The 13398-nt window shown below is 39.4% G+C and overlaps 1 protein-coding gene across 4 annotated transcripts; it reads left to right on the top strand.

The window, feature by feature from the left end:
- The first annotated feature begins 2165 nt into the window (after nt 1-2165).
- Nucleotides 2166-6111, top strand: LOC110870037 (TLC domain-containing protein 4). Of its 4 annotated transcripts, none has more exons than XM_022119246.2 (9): nt 2166-2427; nt 2579-2721; nt 3767-3855; nt 3970-4108; nt 4980-5054; nt 5166-5287; nt 5372-5447; nt 5557-5616; nt 5807-6111. In XM_022119246.2, exons 2-9 carry the CDS (start codon nt 2599-2601, stop codon nt 5945-5947), a joined length of 825 nt encoding a protein of 274 aa, XP_021974938.1. In that variant the 5' UTR covers nt 2166-2427; nt 2579-2598; the 3' UTR covers nt 5948-6111. The 4 variants fall into 4 exon arrangements, with proteins under 4 accessions (XP_021974938.1, XP_021974935.1, XP_021974929.1 ...); XM_022119243.2 differs by having other exon boundaries at nt 2206-2427; nt 2551-2721; XM_022119237.2 differs by having other exon boundaries at nt 2206-2427; nt 2544-2721.
- The last annotated feature ends 7287 nt before the right edge of the window (nt 6112-13398 follow it).

Raw genomic sequence — 13398 nt, 5'->3', positions numbered from 1 at the left:
TTTGTTAACGACGTTAGTAAACTGGACTCTGGTTACAAAATAGTTACTCACCTTGTTAAAATTATTGATTTAGATTCAGATGTTTAAAGTCACTAAAACACACCAACTTAAAAAGAATTTACTCTAATAATATTAGGAAAGTAGAATATGACATTATTTAATAAATTTTCTAGTTACATGAGTTGCATAATTTTTTTATACAAAGTCGTATAAGAATCAAAGATGTTTTGATTGAATGTTCATTGAACTATGATGATATAGTTTTTTTTATATTTAGACAGTGATGGGGTGTGGGTTGGGGGCATGGTGTGACATGTGAGTATGGGGCACCTAAGAGCAAAAGTCAATTTCAAAGGGGTATGGTGGGGCGTGGCTGGGGTGGCGCGGAAAGAAAGCCAATTTCAAAGGGCTAGTGCTCTTGGCCAATGAGGTTCCGCCATGTAATGTGGGTAGCCCGCCCAATGCCCGGGCTGAAACCCCCGTCCAAGGGGCCACGCCGAAACCCAAGCCCACCCAGGGTGGTGACTTGAGCGTTTGTATCCACCCCGCCCATACCTCATAGTCTTAGATGCAAGACGGTTTATTGGTCCAGAATATTCTCTTCGGGCGTGTCTCGAAGTATATGGAGGGAAATTCCCTGTTTTTTTTACTTTATACAATTTTAATTTTAATTTTAAAGTACAATAATAGGTGAACAGGAAAACCCATTCGTCCGAAAGCTTACAGTGGTAAAACCTGATTCAGTTCAGTATCGAATTGACGACATCCAGAGAGGCCTAGTTCTAAACTTCATTGTCACCACCAATGTCCTTCAAAGTGATGCTAATGAGAGTTGAATTTAGAACCTCAAAGAGAGAAAACAAGTGACTAACCACTAGACAACTTATTAGGACGGGGTATTCTACTATACAATTGCTATTGTTTAAATATATAAATTGGTGTAATCTAATATATATTTGTTATTGTTCAATACACATTAAACCACCTTCAATCTCTATGAAATCAACTATCGTCACCTGCAATATTCAAAAAGACTGAAATCAAACATTAATCTTATCATCTCCGATTGCCTCAACAATCTCATTCTTAACCACATGCCCAATGACAAAGTAATTAACAATTAATTAAAAAAGGCATGAACTAATTCCAAATTCATTCGTTGCAATAGGTACAACAAAATTAACAATTGATTTAAGAAACGGCATTAAAAACTTATAAAAGCTTGACTGGCCCACACACTTTTCTTAAAAGTTATAACTATTTTTAACCTTAAGATTCAAATAATTCTAAAAGCTTCATTAATCATACACCATTCTTTGATATATTCAATTTGAAAAGAGATTCCATATAAAGTTATAAACCCTCACCATATAATATTAAATCATATAATTGAATTATAAAATGTTGAGAAATAAAAAAACAAAAGCAATTAATTATAAGCAATATTTTCAAATTTATAACTGAATCGATCATTGAATTATATGTCTTATGGTTGGGATCGGTTTAAAAATATTGGATGACATCATAAATAATTTACAAGCTAAAATATATATAAAAAATTAAACAAAATTCACAACTACGTTATCATTTGATGTGAATATGTTAGTGATCCAAAATTAGCGTTCAATATAAAAAATCAAGCTATGACATATAAAATATAGTTCTTAGTCTAGCACAACATCGATACGATTTTTGAAAACAATGATTATAACTTATAACTTTATAACACATTGATACTATAATGGTCGATGACAATGTTCCCGATCAGATAGGGAGTACCTGACCATCATACCCGAGAACACGCCTACTCCCGTAGTTCCCTCTTCTAAGTTAAGATGATTAAGACCAGTAATAATCTTGGGAACGTATACCCATCATCTTTTCAATAAGTTTAGACGATTAAGACTAATAATAATCTTAGGGAAAGTGGTGAAACTTGAGATTTCCGACCGGGGGTCGAAGATGTATATACCAAAAATTTCTATACGAAAACTAAATACTCTCCGCTATTGAGTGAAAAGTTCAGAAGGTCGGCCGCCCCCTCCCACCCCAACAAAACTACACCCTTGAGGAACATATACCCATCATCTTTTCAATAAATATAAATATAAATATAAATTTAATATTATTATCATTATATTATTAGTTTTAAACATAAGAAAGACATGTAGAAAAAACAAAAACTAATCTTGATTGCATATACCCTTTTCCTTCTGTCCAAAAGTCAGCAGACTTGTGCGTTATTTTGGTTAAAATCCAGCTAAGAACAATATTGCCCTCCATACTTCCTCAATTCAAAATTATTTTCTTCTATTATCGCAACAATATTTTCCTTCACTCCCCTTTGTTTGATTACACTAGGGTTTTGATTATACCCAAATCATTATCTTGAAAAATTCATTATCCAGAATCATCCATAAAACCCTAGTAAGTTTGTTCGTTTTTCTTCATTAATTTTGCAACTTTTATCATGGGTTTATGTAGTTATTTGGATCTTGAGTTGGGTTTTTGTTAATTTTGCTCATAGTGTGTGATTTGAGTAGTATGTAGTTTATGCAGCAGTTGGGTTTTGTTACAGTTTTTGAAGAGGAAAACCCCATGGATGAAAGGGTTTTGAATCATGGGTATCCGGGTCTTAGCATCATTGCTGATCATGCAACTTCAAGTAATCAAATCCGGTGGTTGATTTCTGTTTTTGGGGGAGTTATCGTGTGTAAAATTGTAAGTATTGTCTCCTTATATTAGATGGTTTTTTTTTTTTTTTTTTTTTTTTTTTTTTTTTTTTTTTTTTTTTTTTTTTAATTTGTTAGTTCTTGAGCTTGAATTTATGAACTCAGATAAGAGTGGAGTACCATATTCATATACAAAACTTATTGGGATGTGCTTTCCCTTAAGCCTTAAGGGGTGTTTGGATGTGTGATGATACATATTTATTTACTTATATATGGGTGTAGAAGCAAGTTTAGTTTACCCTTTTAAAATTTGAATTTGTTTTAGTTAAGTTATATCAAGTTTTTTATTCATAATCGGTTACTTGACACTTAAGTTTTGGATTTAAAAAGCGTGTATGAGGCGCGGGGCGTTCCAGGACCTTGAGGGCGTGTACATGTGGGTCAATTTATGGTCCTGAGGAGGCTGACATGTAAAAATGACCGGCAGGATAAAGAGATTATGAATAATTTACTTAATAAAAAGTATGATACGTAAGAGAGATGCAACTCTGGTTGTACATAAAGCTTATTTGGTTGTACATAGAGCAACGCCTCATGTACATGAAGCTCTTGTCTCGTGCCTTGGCTTTTGAGACCTAAACGCCTTGGAGCCATGGGCGGATCTTAATAGGGCTCTGGCAGGGCCACGGCCCGGGCAAGTTTTTCGGCCGTAGTGCTAATTTTCCGCATTTCGATTGAAATTTTTTATATATACTATGTTTGGCCCGGGCTTGCCCGAGCTTTTTTTACTGCCCGTGTCTTTTGGCCCTGGCACGTTCAACGGGCAAGATCCGCCACAGCTTGGAGCCGATCGCGCTTTTTAAAACCAAACCCTTAAGTAATAAGATAACCATGAACACAAGTAAGCTACCAAACTTTAAAAACTCTAAGTCCTGATAATCAAACTTATCACTTTTAAAGCACGCGCCGCCCTTAAAACGAATATTGCAACTTCAAGTCTTATTGCAATTACCATAACGTTTATCTTTTGACATCATATGTTAGTAAGCTTTATTTTCCTTTTATTCTAAGATGGTTATGATCTTGTCTTGAAGGCCTATGAACTTACAGGCATAATTAGCCCCTTGGTCTTCAAAGGTTTTAACAAACTTGATAACAAGCAGAAACTTGAATGGAAAAACAGGTTATATTCCGTTTACCTTGACGCCTATTATCTTTTCTTCGTATACCTTTACTCTAGAGCTTCAATATACGGCATAGTACTATAGTCTAACTTGATATTGATTTGTGCTTTTAGGGGCTTTTCCACATTCCATGCGCTTTTTGCAGCCATTGGTTCCGTGTATCTTTTGGTCTTTACAAATCTTTTTGATGAGCAAGCTAAAGAGGAATTGATTGTCAACCGATCATCTGCAGCATCCGACACTCTACTTGGGGTATGTCTTTTTTACTATTTGCACACCATACATATTTATTTACTTTTATATAGGCCGGTTCAGGTCAGATTTAATCGCGAATATGTTAAAAAAAGCTGCTAAAAAGAGAACATGTCAAATAGGACGTATAAGTCAAACATGTCGAAAGTTGCTCCTAAACTATTCAAAAATTTAGGTTATTGTGGTAATGATTTATTTATTTGTACTTTATTATTGTTATTGTTATTGTTATTGTTATTGTTATTAACTATATGTAATGCTTTATATATTTATTAAAAATATTAAATTTGCCCAAAAAGCGTTTATTTAGAAGCATTACCAGCTAATGTTTGTATATTGTGGATTTTTGGGTTATATTCATATTGTTCTGTGACGTTATAGATATGGGAGTAAATTACAAAAATCGTCCTTTATGTATGTCACTTATTGCAAACTGTGTCCTTTGTCTTCAATAATTACAGAAAACGTACTCGATGTTTGAAAACCCTTACAAGTTATGTCCTTTAGCCCTAACTCAGTTAATTTTTTGTGGTTAAATCTGATCAAATGGACCCCACATGAGGGTATTTTGGTCATTTTACTCTCATGTGGGGTCCATTTGGTCAGATTTAACCACAACAATACCCTCATGTGGGGTCCCTTTAGTCAGATTTAACCACAAAAATTAACTGATTTAGGGCTAAAGGACATAACTTGCAAGGGTTTGCAAACATCGAGTACGTTTTCTGTAATTATTAAAGACAAAGGACACAGTTTGCAATAAGTGACATACATAAAGGACGATTTTTGTAATTTACTCTAGATATGGTTGTGGGTCACATATATGTGAAATTAAACTATGATCCACATTCTTGTTCTTTTACGGTTGCAGATGTCAATCGGTTATTTCTTTTCAGACTTGGCGATGATTATATGGACTTATCCAACTTTAGGCGGCGTTGAATATGTAAGTATCCTTTGACTTGGATAAAACAAATTAAACATATACATATCAGGGGTAATTTAGTCATTTAGTCATGGATTTTCTTGCTAATGTTAATCTGTCATGTCTTTTCAGTTATTGCACCATGGACTTTCTTTATTTGCCATTATTCAGTCCCTTATAAGTGGCCAAGTTCAGTTTTACATCCTTATGGTTCTTTTCACGGAGATCACAACGCCCTTTGTGAATTTAAGATGGTAATAAACTAATAATCGACGTTAATAATTCAATTATTCGTATTTTACAATTCCAAAACTCGACCATTTTACATGCGTATGCAGGTATCTAGATGTAGCCGGGATGAAGAACTCCACGCTTTACTTGTTAAATGGCATTGCAATGTTTATAGGGTGGTTGGTAATGTCATCGCACCCTAAATCTCGTTATGACCAATTCATGAAAACATAAACGAAGGGGTACGTTTGTCTTTTTGGTGATAAATGTTGACGGTTTTGAGTTCATGCAGGTGGCAAGGGTCATCTTGTTCGTCTACTTTTTCTACCACATGTTCACACATTTCGACCAGGTAAAATTTTCAAGCTGACGGGTTACAACCCATTTATTTGAGAATTAAGAAAGCGTTGATTTGGGGGGTGTATCATCTAGAACGGATCATGTGGGGTCAAGTCGGTCCAAAAAGTATTTTTGATGTATACAACCTTCTAAATTTGATATGACCTGTTATCCAACCCGCTAATTTTGGCACGTTTTTTCAGGTGAAGTATGTTTTTTATCCAATGGGATATTACACCTTGTTGACGGTCCCACCGGCGTTAGCAATGATGAATTTGTTTTGGTTTTGGAAGATTGCCAAAGGAATGATAAAAACTCTCACCAAGTTAAGAAAGCAAAGTTAATTAACACTAGTTTGTTATTATGGAAGCAAGTTGTTGATTTGTAAGCAAAGTTAAACTACCATGTTTCAAATGTTCTATGTAATTAAATATACGAGTAAATTCATAATAATTATAAAATTTTGTTGCTGGAGATACGATATTTTATTAAAAAAAACGGTTTTTCATTTTCTTATAAACTTATTTGAGCTTTTGAATTATGTATATTTGTTGCATAGATAATAGATTATGTACAAGAGAGGAATTTAGATAATAGATAATAGATTTGTTGCATAGATAATAGATTATGTATAAACTTATTTGATCTTTTGAATTATGTATATTTGTTGTATAGATAAGAGATCTTGTACAAGAGAGGAATTTAGTACGAAATGTAGGAGAGAATCATGACTACACATTTGTTTTTCTCAATTTAAGGAAGGAAGGGTATGATAGTCTTTTCTCCTTTTAACTAGTTTCCTTCTTGATTTTCAAACGACTATAACTTTTTCATACGTTAATATTTTTTTTAGAAAAATTACACTGTATTAACGAGCATTTCAGTCTCTTCAATTCGAGCAGCCTATTGCTATAGTGTTCTTAAAAGTAATTTACAGGACTTTGAGTACTCATTACATGATTTTGAATACCCAGTATCCATTACGTGATTTTGAATACCCGTACATAACTATGTGATTTTTGAATACCTATTATGTGATTACACATTCAACATAAATCATTACGCATTCAATGTAAATTCATTACATGATTACACATTCAATATGATTTGTTATAAATAATGTTAATACAATTATGCTTATTATGTTATTACACGTTCAATAATAAGAACTTGATTGTTTATGCTTTATTACGTGGTTAAATATATAATATACGACATTATGTTGTTATAGGTTGGTTTGGCTAATGTTTTGTATATAATTTATCCTTAATACGTGATTATACCAGAAATATTATGTATTCCATATGAAGTATTATGTATTACATGTTTTGTTTTTACGTAATTACTGTCACACCCCAACCAATGGCGGAATCATCGGGGCATGGCACTGAGCGAAACAGATTGTCCAGAAGTTTCCACAACAACTATTAATACTATTCAGTTAAATGATACGTCCCATACCGTATCCCAAATAATACAATAAATTATTACAGATAACAACTAGTCAAGTAATTCTGTTCCGACAACTCAGATTTAAATAAAACAAATAAAATATTGTTCAAATGCTCCTAAAGACCCAGACTGACAAGATCTACAGACAACTATGCTTTAGTTGTTCATTCTTGACAGACAACTATTTGTTGGGGGACTCTAGAGCTTTATTCTAGCCTCGCTTTCCTAGCAAGGAAACATCTTAAACACCTGTCACATACGTTAAAATAAAGTCAATACATATAATGTAAAGGTGAGCATACAAGTTTCATAATAGCATATGGAGTTCGAATAGTTTACGCATAACCAGCACGTACACAGAGGAAAACGAAGCATGTTAATTATCGACATGGATCTATCGATACCAATTGACGTTATATCGAGGTAGTTTGACAACGAGCTGAACCAGGGAACCTTCGTTCTTACTCGTTTCCCCTGCTCGGACAGGAATCACCCAAGTCCGGCCGGTGAACGGTTCGGAATGGTGGTTTAACGTTTAACCCGAAATCGGTGAACCTCGTAGATGGAATCCGAATCTTGAACCATACAACCATTAGAATGATTACTGAGTTGGCTCAAGCTCCGTTTCCACCGGTTTGAAGGCATTGAGTGTAAAAGAGTTGAAAGAAAGTTGAAAATTATACTTTCAATCCTTTACACCATGAAAATGTTTAGATCTATGATAGATCTTAGCTTGTTTATGTGGAAATCGGTTAGAACCGAGCTATTCATGGTGGATTGAGGCAAAAACATGATGTTCTTGAAGAACACCATGATGACATCATCCTAGAATGCTTAGATCTTGATGATTTCACGGTTAGAAATCAAGATTTGAAAGATAGAAAGGTGTAGGAGCATGTATTGATCAAGAAAGTACAAGATTTAGGATGAAAACTTACCGAAATCGAAGAAATCTGAGAAAAGATGAGGAGCACGAGCTGGTCGGTCAGAGAGTTTCCAAAAGTGGAAAGAATGACAATGACAACCCTATTTATAGGCTCCAAAAGAGGAAAGGGCTGGCCGATCGGCCAAGCATCCCGATCGGACAGCCTGCTCGATCGGACAGTCCGTCCGATCGGCTGGGCTGTTCGATCGGCTGACAGCCTGATCGATCCACAGCCTGGTTCGAGTGTTCGGTGCGACGATTTCTGATATTTCCATTTCGATTTCGACTGAGTTTGATTGAGTTTCGAGTTTTGATTCGAGTTTCGATTGATTCGGTTGATTACCACACATAACATAAAGTAAACATGCACAAGTAACACATAAGGCACACACACACGTATAATAACCAAAGTTTCGTGTATTTCGAGATTCGAGTTTGATGCTGGTTCGATCGGTTTGATTACTGATTAGTTAACTTTATCGCATTGTTACTTCCTATTATTCACAGTCGTAAATCGGTTCGCGTCGATTAAACATTCGATTCATTCGATTACTTCGATTCTTGATTAACAACACTTACTCCACATAATACAAATAAAACTAAAATAGACTAATTACAGTCAAAGAAGTCAAAGTTGACTTGGACTTTGACTTTAACTTTGACATTCGAAAACACGGGGTGTTACAGCCTCCCCTTGTTTAGGGAATTTCGTCCCGAAATTAGGCTCGAAGCTGCACAGCACCGTGCATGATTACCAATTTCACGCTTCAGATCTTCATTTGAACAACCGCGGGTACTTAGCCTTCATGTCGCTTTCGAGTTCCCAAGTGAACTCCGCGCCTCGTTTGCCTTCCCATCGGACCTTTACGATAGGAATGCGCGAGCGTCTGAGTTACTTGGTTTGGCGATCCATGATTTCGACAGGCTTTTCCACGAAGTGTAGCGTTTCATTGACCTGAAGATCGTCGAGAGGTACGATTAGATCATGATCAGCAAGGCATCTTCGGAGGTTTGACACATGGAAAGTCGGGTGGACGTTACTAAGTTCCTCCGGTAGTTCGAGTCTGTAGGCGAATTTGCCGATTCTTTTCAGAATCTTAAAAGGTCCAACATATCGAGGTGCTAGTTTCCCTTTCTTGCCGAATCTGACCACACCCTTCCAAGGTGATACCTTTAGGAGTACGTAGTCGCCAATGTCAAATTCAAGGGGCTTGCGTCTTCTATCGGCGTAACTTTTCTGTCTATCCCTGGCTTTCGACAAGTTGTCTTGAATCTGGAGGATTTTGTCAGTCATTTCTTGTAGTAACTCGGGACCGGTTAATTGCGAATGACCGATCTCGTGCCACACAATAGGCGAATGACATCTTCTTCCATATAAAGCCTCGAATGGTGCCATTTGTATGCTGGCATGATAGCTGTTGTTGTACGAGAATTCGACTAACGGTAGGTATTTGTTCCAACTACCACCGAAGTCTGTGACACACGCGCGGAGCATGTGTTCAAGAGTACGGATCGTTCTTTCAGTCTGTCCGTCAGTTTGAGGATGGAATGCAGTACTCAAGTTAAGTAACGTACCAAGGGCCGCTTGAAACGTTTCCCACAATCGCGAAGTAAACCGAGCATCACGGTCTGAAATGATGTCACGAGGCGTACCATGATTACAAATGATCTCGTCGGTGTAGATTCGGGCTAGTCATTCTACCTTGTAGTCTTCCCGTATTGGCAAAAAGTGGGCTGATTTGGTCAGACGATCAACTATAACCCAAATGCTGTCGTGACCTGATGGCGTGGGCGGGAGTTTGGTTATGAAATCCATAGCTATACTCTCCCACTTTCATATGGGAATTGGAGGTTGTTCGAGTAAGCCAGAAGGTCGTTGATGTTCAGCCTTAACTCTCGCACAAGTCAGGCAACTTCCAACATAGAGGGCGATATCCCATTTCATACCCGGCCACCAGTACTTGTAACGAAGGTCCTGGTACATTTTATCGGCACCGGGATGAATAGAGTATCGGGACTTGTGGGCTTCGTTCATTATAATCTTTCGCAAATCGGTCCGCTTAGGGATCCAAATTCGGTCCAGATAATAGAAAATCCCATCTGCTTTGCTTACAAGCTGAGCTCCATCGTGATAGATTCTCTCCTTCTTCAAGGTGCGTTCATTAAAACAAGCATGTTGGGCTTCGCGGATGAGGGTTTCGAGGTTGTGCTGGGCTTGGGTATTGCGAATACTGAGCAAATAACTCCGTCTGCTGAGCGCGTCGGCAACAACATTTGCCTTGCCTGGGTGGTAACGAATCTCACAGTCGTAATCGTTAAGAAGTTCTACCCATCGGCGTTGACGCATGTTAAGTTCTTTTTGATTAAAGATGTGTTGTAAACTCCTGTGATCGGTGAAGATCGTACACTTGGTACCATACAGGTAGTGTCGCCAAATCTTCAATGCAAAAACAACTGCGCCTAGCTCGAGATCGTGGGTTGTATAGTTCTTCTCGTGGATTTTGAGCTGACGAGATGCGTAAGCTATAACCTTGTCCCGTTGCATGAGAACACAACCGAGACCAAGGTTGGAAGCATCACAATAGACAATGAAATCGTTGTTTCCGTCCGGCAATGTAATAATAGGAGCATTGCAGAGCTTGCGCTTAAGGGTTTGAAAAGCAGATTCTTGTTCAGTTCCCCAAACAAAAGACCTGTCTTTATGGGTAAGAGCGGTAAGCGGCACAGCGATCTTGGAGAATCCTTCGGTGAATCGTCGATAGTAGCCTGCTAATCCAAGAAAAGATCAAACTTCGGACGGGTTCTTAGGCGTAATCCAGCTCTTAACTGCTTCAATCTTCACGGGATCGACATGAATACCCTGACTATTCACGATGTGACCCAGAAACTGAACCTCCTCCAACCAGAATTCGCACTTGGAGAACTTGGCATAGAGTTGGTTCCCTTGGAGTAACTCGAGAACCAAACGTAGATGTTGCGCGTGTTCGGCTTTCGACTTGGAATAAATCGGGACATCGTCGATGAACATGATGACGACACGGTCTAGAAATGGCTTACACACGCGATTCATCAGATCCATGAAAACCGCGGGTGCGTTGGTTAGACCAAAAGGCATAACAATGAACTCATAGTGGCCGTATCGAGTGCGAAAGGGTGTTTTGGGTATATCTTCCTCTTGTATGCGCAATTGATGATAGCCTGAACGTAGATCGATTTTCGAGAAACACTTAGCACCTTGCAGCTGATCAAATAGGTCATCGATTCGAGGAAAAGGGTAACGGTTCTTGATGGTTAGCTTATTCAACTCCCGATAATCGATGCACATCCTGAACGACCCGTCCTTCTTTTTAACGAAAAGGACTGGTGCGCCCCAAGGAGAGGTGCTCGGGCGAATAAAGCCTTTTTCAAGTAACTCCTGGAGTTGATTTGAGAGTTCCCTCATTTCGGATGGAGCGAGTCGATAAGGGGCTTTGGCAACAGGGTTAGCTCCAGGAATAAGGTCGATACGAAAGTCGATATCACGACTTGGTGGTAGTCCAGGAAGATCGTCAAGGAATACATGAGGAAATTCACGAACCATTGGAACGTCCTTGACTTCGGCCTTCTTTTTCTTTTCCTTTTCCGCTACTACGATGTTGGCCAAGAAAGCGCTGTATTCCTTGCGGAGATACTTGCTAGCTTGGACGCATGACATGAGCTTGAGACCTTTTGAAGCTGTTTCACCGTACACACATAATAAATCACCATTCGCGAGCGAGAATCGAATCATCTTATCAAAGCACACAACTTCAGCATGGTTTTCGCGAAGAAAGTCCATGCCTACTATGATGTCAAAACTTCCGAGTTGCATCGGAATAAGGTGGATAGGGAAGATGTGATTGTTGAGCTCAAGGGTACAATCACGAAGAACAGAGTTAACGGCGACGGTTCTTCCTGTGGCGACTTCAACTTCGAATGATGAGGGGAGATAAGAACGCTTACGACTAAGGAGCTTCTCGAATTCAAACGACACAAAGCAGTTATCGGCTCCAGTATCAAACAAACATGATGCATAAATACCATTCACAAGGAACGTCCCATTAACCACGTTGTTGTCAGCCTGGGCTTGACGGGCATTGATGTTGAAGGTTCTGGCACGGGCTGCTTGCTGTTGCTCCTGCTGCTGGGGTTCTTGTTTCACAACCCGGTTCGGGCACATGTTTGCAAAGTGGTTAGGATCACCACATGCAAAGCAGACTCGATCATTGACCGCGGGTGCTTGAGCTGCGGGTTGGCCTTGAGGGGCTGGAAGTAGAGCTTGATGAGCGGCGGCTTGAACTGGGGCTTGACAGGGACCATAGCGACAGTTCGCAGTGAAATGACCGTAGAGATTGCAGTGGGCGCAGAAACGACAGGCGATTCCCACCGGGTGATGGTACGAGCATGTCGGGCAGAGCGGGTGGGGACCTGTGTAAGCGCGCTTGGCTGGCGGCGCATTGATCACTGGAGCTTGTCAATGATGAGACTGCTGCTGAGCCTGTACGGCTTGCAGAGGGGCAGCAGTTGTTGCCACAGCACAGTTCTTGTTGCTGGAGCTTTTGTTGTTGTGCTTCTTCTTGCGGCGCGACGACTTGGAGGGTTGAGCTGTGGTGGTGTCGACGGTCGATGTGGCGGTGGCTTGATGCAGAGACTTGGATGGCTTATCCCAGAAACCAGCCTTCACTCGCTTGTCATTGATCTCGGCGGCAAGCAAGTAGGTCTCTTCGATTGATGATGTCTTGGCGGCATGAACAAAGTCGGCAACACAATCGGGTAGAGCTCGAATGTACTTCTTGATTGCTATCTCTGGCGTCTTGACTTGATCGGGACAGATAATGCTAAGCTGCTTGAAGCGAGCAGTTAAAGCAGCGTTGTCTCCGTCCTTCTGCTTGATGTTCCAAAACTCGTCCTCCAACTTTTGGCGTTCATGGGGAGGGCAGAATTCATCCATCATGATGGCCTTCAACTCTTCCCAAGTCAGCTCATAAGCTGCATCATTTCCGCGCTTGTTTCGTTCAGCCGTCCACCAGTCTAGAGCTCGGGACTGGAAGACGCCTGTAGCATTGAGGGTGCGAAGATTCTCAGGATAGCCGCTTTGGCGCAGAGTGACTTCAACCGAATCAAACCATTGAAACATGGCGGTAGGGCCATCTTCTCTGGTGAATTCTTTGGGTCCGCATGCTTTAAACTGTTTGAAGCTGAAACCAGTTTTGTTGGCATCCTTAGGAGCTTCAGTTCGCGACTCCTCGGACGATTTGCTGACATTTTCATACACCTCGCTCACAGGTTTTGCCACTTGCTTAGCGATGATAGCAGCGAGACGCTTGTCTCTCTTCTCTTGGCGGGTAAGAGGGGTTCGGTGTCCAGATGACGACGTGGTCTGCAACAGACATTGTCGTA

This window comes from Helianthus annuus, chromosome 1, assembly GCF_002127325.2.
Source record: "Helianthus annuus cultivar XRQ/B chromosome 1, HanXRQr2.0-SUNRISE, whole genome shotgun sequence".
In the NCBI taxonomy this organism is placed as follows: Eukaryota; Viridiplantae; Streptophyta; class Magnoliopsida; order Asterales; family Asteraceae; genus Helianthus; species Helianthus annuus.
This window is presented reverse-complemented; position numbering and strand designations above follow the sequence as displayed.

Bases quoted from the DNA above. Each gene is read 5' to 3' on its own strand.
- LOC110870037 (XM_022119243.2), top strand. From the start codon at position 2,554: ATGCAGCAGTTGGGTTTTGTTACAGTTTTTGAAGAGGAAAACCCCATG. The intron at 5,055-5,165 runs GTAAGTATCCTT...ATGTCTTTTCAG, and splicing joins CTTTAGGCGGCGTTGAATAT to TTATTGCACCATGGACTTTC. The intron at 5,617-5,806 runs GTAAAATTTTCA...ACGTTTTTTCAG, and splicing joins TGTTCACACATTTCGACCAG to GTGAAGTATGTTTTTTATCC.